Source organism: Austrofundulus limnaeus, unplaced genomic scaffold (assembly GCF_001266775.1).
Source record: "Austrofundulus limnaeus strain Quisiro unplaced genomic scaffold, Austrofundulus_limnaeus-1.0 Scaffold393, whole genome shotgun sequence".
NCBI lineage: Eukaryota > Metazoa > Chordata > Actinopteri > Cyprinodontiformes > Rivulidae > Austrofundulus > Austrofundulus limnaeus.
Window position 1 is genome coordinate 24,406 of NW_013952795.1, and position 12,407 is coordinate 36,812.

Sequence of the window (12,407 nt, forward strand, 5' to 3'; positions counted from 1 at the left end):
AACAGCAATTATGCTGAGTCAGGCTTGATTTTTAGTAATCTTTTCCTGTTGAATCAATAAATCAAATCAAATCAATGCTGTATATGAACGTTATCTGAGCGAGCAGAACGTTGGCCCAGCGGATATTCACCTTCATCACTCTTAACATTTTAAAACATTTCCCCTTTCTCCATCAGCTGAGCTGCAGGAAACAGAAACAGCAAGAAAACGGACGGAAGCTGGGAGGACTCCGARCAAACGGCTCCGGCTCAGTGCTCCCTCCAACCTCACGCTTCTTAATCAAAACTGGCACTGTGGCAATTACCTAATTACACATCAATTAATCCACAGCCTTCAGCCTTCAGCTGTGTCTGACCTGACGAGTAATGACAAAACCGCCGCAGAACTGAGGCGGCAGAATGATGGAGGTCCGGGGGGCAGCATTCGAGAAACTTTTGAGGTAAAAAAAAAAAAAAAAGAATCAGCACAGTTCATTTCATAATTAACAGGTAAGAATGTAATTGATTGAGACGTGAAAGCCTAATCAGTCAATTCAATAAGCGGGAAATCTGTGCTGAGTGGATTATTTCAATTATGTGATTAAAACCGAGGCGAGGGAGCTATAGAGCTGATTGAAGGTTAAACGGGGAGCCTCGCCTCCTCTCCCCGTCAACATTTAACGTTACGTCCGCCGGACAAATACATACAAACGCTTCATTTGTCTTTTTTATTAGACAGAGCAATTCCACAAACAGCAGTTAGGCTGAAAATTACATTCAAAATGTGCAGCTGACCGAGACACACCTGCAAACAAAAATAACAGTCAATCACGTTTTTTTTCCCTCTTTTCTGTTTTTTCTTTCTTCACATTCGGTTTTAAATTCATGTTTAAATTCAAATGTACAAAAGCAAAATCTTTCACCATCAAAGCATACATACCTCAGTCACAAGAAAACYTTTTACAGGAACAACTAGTTTTTAACGCTGTACAACAGGTGTGGATTGAAGGCTATTTTTTTTATTATTATTTATTCTAACACTCACACACAACAAGTGCTGCACCACTTCTCTAAATGCTATTTAACATTAGCTTGGTGTGAAATGATCACACTGCAGGTCGCAGAAATCCACTCGTTTTCCAGTAACGTCAAGGATGAGGCCCAGCAGCATGATGAGAACTTCACCACAGTTTGTACAAAGGTGGCAGAGGASYAGGAGGAGGAGGAGGAGGTTCTGTTCAGCTCGTTCAAGTCAGGGGGACGTTCTGGCTAACACTGGTTAAAGAGGGGAAGTGCCCAAAGACTTGTTAAGGAGGTTTATTTGATCCAAAGCACAGAAAACAGAGCCGGTTCAGCTCAGAGGTGATTCCTGCTCAGCTGTGTATCACTGGCCAACGAGGATCCAGCGCGTGGAACCACTCAAAGCCCACCAAATCACACCAATCTGAAAGTCTGTCCACGGTCGGCCCACAGCTGACAGGAGAGGGGTGGAGATCCATCCGCTACTTTTTCTTCCTTTTTCCCCCTGAACATATCTTCAAACTAAGTGCAACGCTTTTGTAAACGGTTAATGAAAGCTCTTTTCTCCCATCGCGCTTGGTCCGCAGCAGAGTTCGGTTCCCGTGGTGGGGGAAACAACAACGGGTCCTCTTCTACCTGCCAAAAACACTTTCGTACTCGATCAGTATGAGCTCCACTATCTGGTTCTGGTAGACCATGTGCACGGCGATGTTGCCCGTCTCGGTCTCGGGCCGCAGCAGCGTGGGTCCGAACACGATGGCGACGCTCTGGGTGGTCATGCGGTTGGCCTCTCCGTGCTCCGTCACCCTGCGAGGAGGAGGAGGAGGTGGGGGTGTGGGGGGGTGGAGGGGAATCGGAACCAGGAGAGATTTACAGATTAGATTTCAGGCATTTGTCTGACAATCCGTTGGGGTTTCGTAAAAAAAAAAAAAAAACCTCCCGTGTTTTTACACAGCTCTGGGGCTTTGGATCGAGCACCGAGGCAAACACAAACACTCTGCAGCGCTACGAATCGCTCCGGGCGGGGAGGAGAATAGCCTTCTTTTTAAATAGAATCTACATCCTTGCATGTTGATGCACAAAACAATAACATATTCATGGAAGGGGGGGGGGGGGGCAGATTAAATCCTCCTGCAAACCTCCATACACTGAATGTCACGCTATAAATTTCCTCAAGAAACACCACTTCATAGGTACAGAATTACAGCAAACACGACGCCATATAAATGCAAATGGGAAACCTAAGCAAATGTCATTGTGAACGTATGATAGAGCCACTGGCTGTGCCGGGCTAAGAATACACTCTGGCTGAGGCTGGTYTGTGCTCAGAGACAGATTAGTGCGGAGAAGTAAACAGCTGAACTGAGCCTCAGTTTGACCCAAACAAAATGAAGGGGGAGTCTATTTTAAGGGGTATTCTGGACGTCGTAAACAGGGTCCCTACCTTTTGTGGAAAACTCTCTGAATGACAGTTTTTAAACTCTGATCAGAGAAAAGCGGATTTTCTGAATAAGTTTGGACGATTGGACGAGTGAGTCAACCATCAAACATCGGAGTCTACTAGTGGTAGTTTGCTTGAAGAATGTTTTTCACTTGGTGTTTTTATCCTCGTCCAGCAGTTTTAACGTAAAGCTGGCCTAGACAGACACAAACTGACTGAGTGGAATTCACTTTATTTCCCAAAGGGACGCTGAAACTGTCCATCCCTCAGCCTCATGACACCAAAGACCTGCATAAACCAAGAGTTTTGTTCAAATTAGCAACAATTTCTGAATATTTGTTATTATTTTTAAAATAAAAATAACTGACAAGTTATAAAAATACTTATTTTAAGAAAAATCACGTGTAAGTTTATGAAAATGTAGCAGAGAAAAGAAAAAGCAAAATAAATAAATAAATGAACTCACTTGTTTAAAGTGAGCTTTAAATTTCAAATATGAACTAAGAATGATGACATCAGATGTGTGAAATAAAGGAAAATTAATATAATTGTTATTATTGGGCTCAGGGCTGTTATTGTTTTTGTTTATTCATTAAATGTTTTTTTTCTTAAATTCTTTCTTAAGTAAATATGGTKTTAGAGGGTTGGCACTACAATGGGTATCTAGTTATTTGAAAGACAGGAAACAGTTTATACAAATAAATAGTTTAAAATCTAAACTTGGTAATCACATGTGGAGTCCCTCAGGGCTCTGTACTGGGACCTAAGTTATTTATTTTATATGTGAATGACTTAGTAAATGTGTCAGSACTTTTCAAATGTGTTTTATTTGCTGATGATACAACATTTTTTTGTTTAGGTGAAAATATAGAAAAAATGTTTGAGATGATACAGAAAGAATTTGAGAAAATACAAGATTGGTTTCAACAAAACAAATTGTCATTAAATTTGGATAAAACAAATTACATGATATTTAGTAACAGGAAGACAACTGTTGATTTTTCATTTAAAGTAGATGGTATAGAGATCTGTAAAGTCAGTGAGGTGAATAATCTAATAAAGTTCATTGTGTCTATAAAATCAATCTACAACGTGTTCCTAATTACTAGACACTTTTTTATTTTTTATGTCTGTACAGACATAAAAAATAAAAAAGTGTCTAGTAATTAGGAATCAGTGAGGTGAAGTTTCTGGGTATCATCTTGATGACAAGCTGACATAGAGACCTCACATACATTATTTAAGAACAAAAATAGCTAAATCCATTGTAGTACTGTATAAAGTCAGTGAGTTTTTTAATGACAAAGCTCTGCTTGTGATGTATAATTCAATAATTGTTCCACATTTAATTTACTGTATTGAAGTCTGGGGTAAAGCTTGRAAAACAATTACAAATCCAATTTTTGTTTTGCAGAAAAGAGCCGTAAGAATTATCGCTAGAAAAAATTACAACCATCCATCAAATACATTATTTTGCAAACTGAAAAATTTGAAATTCTATGATTTGGTTGAATATAATATTTTACTGTTTATGTACAAGGCTCACAGAAACATATTACCTTCCAACATTCAGGTAAATTTTGTTAAGAGAGACAGTTGTTATTATCTTAAGGGGATGGAAATGTTTGTGAAACCATATTTTCGTATTTGCTTGAGAGAAAGGTGTACTTTAATCCAGGGTATAGTTTAATCCAGGGTATAGTTTAATCCAGGGTATAGGATTGTGGAATGGTCTGGAAGATGATCTTATAAATGCCAGATCTATGCATATATTTAAGAGACAGATAAAAGCAAGTTTTCTGAAAGTATATGAAAAGTAAAATGAAAAGCTATATGAATTGTTATTTGAGTTGATGTTTTTATGTCGTTGTTTTGTTTATTTAATATTGTTTTGCAAATTATGGTTCTTTGAATATATTCTGGGGATAAAAGGGGCAGACGTTATAAGATMTATTCTTCTTCTGCTACCTTTCATTTTATTTTGATTTTTTATTTGTATATTTTCCTTGTTTTTATTGTAATGAAATGAATGAAATTTTTGAATTGAAAAAAAAAATTGAAGAATATGTCAAACTACATCATATATTCATGATTAAATGTTAAAGGACAATAAATCTTATTGAAACAGAAGACAGTATGTAAATAATGTTGAAATTAACTTAGAATACTAGTTCAGTTCAGTTCAGGAACATAACGTCAGGGTTAAGAGGTCACTTTACGCTACAGGAATCAAAACAGAGTTAAAGTGCAAAAAATCAGTAATAATTCAATGCAGCTCCACCCTGTTGTTAATCTGCACTTAATGAACACTTAAAGTTATAACAGCTGTCGAAAAGTTAATTTTTTTACTGATTTTGAGTAAAATTTTCTGCACATTTGTATTTATGTTTTAATATATGTTGGTATAAACCGGTCCAAGCAGTTCCAAAGCTGCTTTTGTGCTTTAAAATGTATCTGATATTTAATATTTAACAAATGCAAACATTAATACTTAAACTTTTACACTGACGTCAGTTTCCTGTTACACAAGGATTCTGACAGAAACCTTTTGAAATCCCTGCTTGAATTGATTTCAGGCTCCCTCCTGCAGCCTCTGATGCTTTTTATGCCACAGAAATATATATATATATATATATATATATATAAAAAGTTTAATTGTGCACTGTTTTTATCTTTATTCAGGTTTTTATTCAAACACATACAGGGCTTTTTTTTCATATTATTTACTGTATTTTGCACTATGCAGGTCTTTTATCTTCTCACTCATACAGTATAGATGAGACCTGAGGAGTCTCCAGCATGACCCTACAAGCTGCAGGACATCTTTTCTACTGGGCCATAATGTGAAACTGACGGTGGAGTAAAGACCTATAAAACAGCGTTCATATAAATGTAATTTCTGAGACTGGAGCTGTAATATGTTGGCAGCAATCCACTAAATCAGTGCTGCTGGACTTAAACTGAGTTATCTTTAAATCAGAATCCTATTCAATGGTCAAGTGTGTAAAGAYCATGAGGAATTAGTATCTGACTGAGTGCCTCAGGTAGTGTAGAACAATACAAAAGAAAAAAGCATAACTACAATATTAAAGGCATTATTTGTTTACAGTCGTTTCACAGAACCCTGCTTTAAAATGCACAAAATATACCTTTGATCAAATCTTATTTATGACAAGAAGAAGAAAAGGATCCATAATTAAGAATCTGATCAAAAATYTAAATGATTATCACATTTCAAAATAAAAGGCTACATTTTTATATGTATTTGGGGAGAATGGGGATCTTAGACTAGCAGTGTTATATTATTGAACAGAAACGACTCAAAGTGGCTTCATACCTCTTCAGGTGTTTGAAGAGGGCCTGCATTGTGTCGTGGTTGGGTTTTGGCAACTTCTTGATCAAGTCTTTGACAAAATTCACRCGCTGCTTGTAGTCTGAGCATTCTGATAAAGAGAGAGAATAAAGACATTAACATCATATTAGCGCCATCTGGTGGCCAAGATTAGAACTGCACCTGTAGGGCGGGGCAGTTTTACTCTGAGGTGTTTACATTTGTTGCTGTGTTTATTTTAGCTTCAACAGAGAAGAGGTCACTCACTGATGGCGTTCACAAAGTCGTTGAAGGAGCRGTATGTGAAGAGAGGCTCAGGAAGTTCCCTGAAGAACATCTTCAGAGCACCGGTGGTGACATGGATGTCCTCCCACTTACTGTCGCTCAGATCCACCGCCTCATCTAAAGCAAACAAAGTAAAACAATAAACACGACACTGATCCCAGGGAAGCGCTTCAACAGTGTCTTAAAAAAATCATACAACCAGTTTTTGTTGCGTTTAAACCACAAATTTTATCAAGTTTAACAGTTTTTTTTAATGATAGATAAACAAAGCATCACATGATTATCTACCATGATTGACAGCAAAGCGAAGCTTCTGGATCACCGCCAAGTTCCCGCTTACTCTGTACAAACCGTCCACGTTGAGCCCTGCAGACATGAGAGCCAGACAGAGGCAGTGAGCGGACCGCACATCTGACACAAAACCAGGAGCCAATGAGACCGACTGAGACCTGATCYGTTCTGACGGGAACAACTCCTGCAGCAGACCCCTGACCCTCTGTTCCCACAGTTACTCACAGCTAGGTTTAGATAACTATAAAACAGTTTGCCTTGTATGCCAGTGAAAAAAAAGCACTTTAAAAAGTGACTAAGCWGCTTTTGTTTTTAGTCTCAGGTCATGAAGATTGTTCCAAGACATCCACCTGGTCATGGAGGTGCAAAAAAAGACTTGAGGTTTTAAAACTGGTCTAATAAAAGGACTAATATTTGGTGGAAACAAATGGTAATTCAGTGGCTTCAGAAAATGAAACCCTCGTCATAATTTATTCAGTTTTATGTTAAATTTTTTCTCTCTTCACCTTTTTCTCGGTACTTGAATTCATACCTGTGTTCTCCACGTGGTCGATGCACATTGTAACAAAGTTGGGCACCGATGTGTTCTCCCTCTGGCAGAGACTGGTCAGACTGCAGCCGAACACCTGATCTGTGAACAGACACACAAGAACCGATGAGTCCCGAGTCCTTGTCCAGCTGGAACACGTGGACATCCTAAACTGATCACCTTTGATGTATCCTTTGTCTCGGACGGCCTGATAGGTGGGCCGCCTCGTCAGGAACTTCTTCAGCTTCATCCTGGTTTTCTTCTGGTCTGAGGAGTCCATGCTGACAGAGTTCTTCATGACTGAGGGCAGACAGCAGAGRGGTGACACAGACTGTATCTGAGTCCTGTTCACGTCAACAAACCCAGCTGGACTCACCTCTGCTCTTTTTGGAGTCTCGGTGGTCCTTCTCTTTGTCCTGTTTCTCAGCACCAGGAGACTCAGGCATGTCCTCCTCGATGGCCTCGTCTGACTCCCAGGCCTAGACCACAGCAACAATGTAGCACGAAAARATGCAACGTTATTTTCAAGGTTTGACCAGAACTGTTACTCTGTTCTTTCTACTGGTGAGATAATCTAAAGTTTTCAACTCTTGCATACAATGTAAACGCCTGGCTTTGAACTGACAGGAGAATGAGAAGCAGCCGACTCAAAGTGTTTGATGTTAACGCCACACTGCAGACCTCCACTCACATGTGTGCTGATGGTCTCTGTCAGGGCCCGGTACCAGTCGTTGATAACGCTGTCWATCTCAGACTGGATCAGCAGCTCTGTGCCCTGACGGGTCTTCAGCTGAGGGAAGGAAAAAAGCTACAAGTCAAAACCGGCGCTTCATCACAGGTCGAGTCGGCTCTCGGACAGCTCATCGTTCCAATACCTCAATCACGTGCTTTTTGCTGGACTTCTCCTTGGAAGCCCACTCCACCGACGCCCCCCGCAGGTCAACGGTGAACTCGGGTTTGGACTGATTGCRGCCGAACTTCTGGAATCAAGATAAAAATAAATAAATAAGAATCTGACACAAACTTGTGTTGTGCACATGACACGTTGTTGTTTCCAGTTAGAAAGAAGCAAAGTGAGATGCAGATTTAAAAGATTATCTTTGCTTAATAACCCACAGAGTGKAAAAGTTCTGAAACTGAATTCAAAACCTGTTCAGTGAAATTAATACACAAGAAAATGTCACGGAGTCACAAGCATTTTTAGTAATGTTATGAGAAAACAAAAACCCTACTAATCAACACACATTGTTTTAACYTTTTAATAATTAACACACTCCTTTTCTATTGTTAAATCTGCATTTAATGTGAGTTATTTCCATACAACACTTAGTATAATCCATTTCACTTGATTAGTTCTTTAGGGTTTATTTYCATATTTGAACCATTGGGTTGAAATACAACCTAACTAATGCCTTTTACCTGTGGAACAAATTCTTTACAATTAATCAGTTGATAACATTAAATATAACTAGATAATCTCTGAAGAAAGTTTCACGTGTGTCGATGCAGATACGYACCAAAATCCAACATACTTGGTAGTAATCTAACCTAAGAAACACATGCCTGTCTGTTTTATATGCAGTGATAAGAAAGCAAAGCTCATCAGAAACATTAAAGCTGCTGCCAGCAGTCACCACGGTAACCACACACCTGTGTCTCACTCCCTGACTGACAAGTTGAAGAGAGTCAGACAGAAACAGACTGAAAAGACTCTACAGATAGAGCTTTATAATTAAATTTGAGCAGAAGACTGATGCAACAAGTGATTTTTTATGTTTCTACAGTGTTTTATGTAGGAGTGATGAGATGTTTAAAAACTTCACTTTAAGGCTCAAGAGATGAAATCTCTCCTGTGCTCAATCTGTGCACATTTTGTACTCAAAACGATTTAAACGTTCTACAGCTGATAAACTAGGTGAAAGAAGACCAAAACATCTACATATTATGTAAGAATTTTTTTATGTATAAAATAGAAGTGAGAAGAGTTTGTCGATTGAAAATGTGACAATTCAAAGGTTGGTGTGTGATGRCATTTATTTCAGTAACCGAGACTATTAATACTTTTTTGTGAAAGTTAAAGTCACATAAAATTTGAAACTACAAAATAAATGTTAAACACTCACTTTGTGTTAGCAGCTAGCTATGTGCTAATATACAGTTCACACATGGAGGAATGTATTAAACACCTGCTGAGGWATTTATCAAACTTATAAAAAGAAAAAAAAGCGCATCGACGCACGTAAATTACAATTACTTTGGGTTTCCAAACAAGACTCGGGACCATCCCTCTCACTTTCCACTGCTGCTGTCGATCATCTAGAACTCCAAACTTTGCCATTTGACTGATTTAAAACAAACAGGAAAGTCATCTGGACCAACTATTGRTGTTTTGTGGGGAGTMCTTTAGACATATACAGTGGTGGGCAGCGCTAATCCAAAAATTAGCTCTGCAATTTCTGAAGCGCTTWTGAAAATATTTAGGTCTGCGACTTCAAAAGCGCTTATGCCATAGAAAAACTAGCGGAGGCTAATTTTAAAGCGCAAGTTCAATTTYACACTTGCTAGCTGGCAACAATTCATGTACAATATATGRACAACACTGCCAACTAGCGGTGCATGACCCCTTGTACAGCTTAATCCTACAACTGCCGATTGCTGGGGATGTGTTTTCCTGAAACAGAACTTTGGCTCCTGGTYTAAAACTTAAAAAGTTATTGAGGATTGTTAGTTRGYCTGCTTCTTTGTCWTTGTCTTTTATTTGTTGTAGATTTTTCATTAAAGATGCATCAATAAAGTAATTTTAAAACTGTTTATTGGAAAACTGAAGCGATGCATTCTGGGTACATGACGGATTTGATTTGTGACAGGAAACGAAAGCACGCTGTACAGGAAACTATCTTCTCTTCAAAATAAGAGCTTGGATTTTAAAGTTTTCCATGTAGTTCCTCCAGTTGACCACTAGGTGTCTGTCTTCATCAGCATAACATCTTTAAATCATTTCTGAGTCTCTAAGTTGGCTGATTGCTTCGACCAATTACGTCAAGTATTGAGCTTCAGCATTTAAACTTTATTTTAATTTTTTTAAAAGGAGCTCTGATTGTAAAGTAAAATAAATCAATACATACAAAATTTTAGTATGGATTACAAACGATAACTGTTTTTGCTACTGCCTTCCTGCTACGTAAGCAGACACAAAGCATTGTGGGAAATCAGAGCCGTGACCGAAAGCAACAGTCAGCAAGGATGTATACCTTCTCAATAAGTGCATTTATCTGGGAGGGGTGCTGTTGGATAGATCACGTGTGTTGTGTTCCTTTTCAGTCATTTCACTCAGTACAACACAGTTGTATATGGGACACGCGCGCCCTCGTGCGCCTGGCTGAAGCCACCTCTAATCTCGTCTTTAGACCTGTGACATGGTGACGTTGAACGTCGGGTGACAGGCTCCGCCTTCACCCTATAAGTTCGGAGTCACCTGCCGGGCCTGTGCCGGACTTTCACGTCCGACACTGGAGAGGAGAGTGAAATTCCTGGAGAAAATGCTGGGAGAAACTGCTGTTTTCTGACAAGACCCGCTGCTCTCCGAATCCAGCCAGACGGCTCAGTCCGACGAAGACGAGGATTCGGCGGTCGAAGCCCCCGCTGCTAGCTGGGTGGACCAGATGGAGCACGAGGCGGCCACACCAGACATCGAGGGGGGCGAGACCCAGTTTCTACTGGATCTAAACCAAGAGGAGGACGATGTTCTGCAGATGGACCAGGAGGTTCTCGATCTGTCCGAAGACGACGAGGAGCCGTGCCCAGCTCACTCCACCCCAGCTGCTGAGAGGGTGGACCAGGATTCGTCCTTCTTGTCCCTGTGCCACCGAGCTGCTGCTAAACTGGAGGTACAGTGGCCCGACCCCCCACCTGCTCAAAAGCCGTCGAGGTTCGCAGGGTTTTACTGTATCTCCCGTCTGAACCAGCTGATGTGAAGCACCGTCTGCCTATGTTTCCAGACTTTGTGTCGGAGCTGACGTCTTCCTGGAGCAAACCGCTGTCCATCCACGCCTTCGTGCCCGGACAGGGTCAGTACTTGGTCATGGAAGGGGCAGACCAAGCATATCTTCCTAAGGTGATACCTTCTAGTTACAGCTCTATGTCTATAGCGCTTTCCAGCTTTCACCCCCACATCTGAGGAACAAAAGAGGCTGCATCTTCTGTGCCCCGTACGTGCTCTATGCACTTACATCAGCCGCACACAGGATGTAAGGTCATGTGATCAGCTGCTTGTGGCTGTTGCTAACCCACACAGAGGTAAAGCTCTTTCTAGACAAAGACTCTCTCACTGGATTGTAGAGGCCATCTTGCTAGCATACAGCAGCNAAACTGAAGCGATGCATTCTGGGTACATGACGGATTTGATTTGTGACAGGAAACGAAAGCACTCAGTACAGGAAACTATCTTCTCTTCAAAATAAGAGCTTGGATTTTAAAGTTTTCCATGTAGTTGCTCCAGTTGACCACTAGATGTCTGTCTTCATCAGCATTACATCTTTAAATCGTTTCTGAGTCTCTAAGTTGGCAGATTGCTTCGACCAATTACGTCAAGTATTGAGCTCCAGCGTTTAAACTTTATTTAAATTTTTTTTAAAGGAGCTCTGATTGTAAAGTAAAATAAATCAATACATACAAAATTTTAGTATGGATTACAAACGATAACTGTTTTTGCTCTTGCCTTCCTGCTACGTAAGCAGACACAAAGCATTGTGGGAAATCAGAACCGTGACAGAAAGCAACAGTCAGCAAGGATATATATCTTCTCAATAAGTGCATTTATCTGGGAGGGGTGCTTTTGGATAGATCACATGTGTTGTGTTCCTTTTCAGTCATTTCACTCAGTACAACACACAGTTGTATATGGGACATGCGCGCCCTCGTGCGCCTGGCTGAAGCCACCTCTAATCACGTCTTTAGACCGGTGATGTGGTGACGTTGAACGTCGGGTGACAGGCTCCGCCTTCACCCTATAAGTTCGGAGTCACCAGCGTCATTACTCAGTTCTATCGCCCTTCACCTCGCGATAGTCACCTCTAAAACTGAGCTCACATAGCTGCTGCTAGTTAGCTCAGCTTCTAGAAGGTTCTTAGGCTAGCTTTACTGGTGCTAACCGCGTTACCTGCTGGTTCGTGTATCTGTCACTCGACGCTACTTAAGTGACCTTTATTTTCTGCTGAAAATCTGTTTTGTGGTTCACGATGAGCACAAAACCACCTTCAAAGAAGCCAAAGTCTTCTGTTCGCCCCTGTCCTCAGGGGTGCGGCTTTAAGCTTCATGAGAAGGACCAGCATGAGGCCTGCCCAGCCTGCCTAGGAATCATTCACGCTCGACGGGCGCTTGTGGAGCCCGAGTCCTGCCGGGCCTGTGCCGGACTTTCGCGTCCGACACTGGAGAGGAGAGTGAAATTCCTGGAGAAAATGCTGTTTTCCGACAAGACCCGCTGCTCTCCGAATCCAGCCAGACGGCTCAGTCCGACGAAGACGAGGATTCGGC

At 40.7% G+C, this 12,407-nt stretch overlaps 1 protein-coding gene across 7 annotated transcripts in view; it reads right to left on the minus strand.

Moving 5' to 3' along the window:
* Positions 1-692: 692 nt before the first annotated feature.
* Positions 693-12,407, minus strand: part of arhgap12b (Rho GTPase activating protein 12b) — a 45,269-nt gene continuing 33,554 nt past the window's right edge. For 5 of the 7 annotated variants that reach the window (XM_014023867.1, XM_014023868.1, XM_014023866.1 and 2 more), the window contains 9 exons: positions 7,751-7,855; positions 7,567-7,665; positions 7,252-7,354; positions 7,056-7,175; positions 6,879-6,977; positions 6,344-6,421; positions 6,038-6,172; positions 5,777-5,882; positions 693-1,805 (listed from right to left, as the gene is read on the minus strand). In XM_014023867.1, the coding sequence (XP_013879321.1) occupies positions 1,631-1,805; positions 5,777-5,882; positions 6,038-6,172; positions 6,344-6,421; positions 6,879-6,977; positions 7,056-7,175; positions 7,252-7,354; positions 7,567-7,665; positions 7,751-7,855 (1,020 nt within the window). In that variant the 3' untranslated portion in view covers positions 693-1,630. The remainder of the gene's footprint in view (positions 1,806-5,776; positions 5,883-6,037; positions 6,173-6,343; positions 6,422-6,878; positions 6,978-7,055; positions 7,176-7,251; positions 7,355-7,566; positions 7,666-7,750; positions 7,856-12,407) is intronic. The other 2 variants (XM_014023870.1, XM_014023869.1) reach the window with 1 other exon arrangement.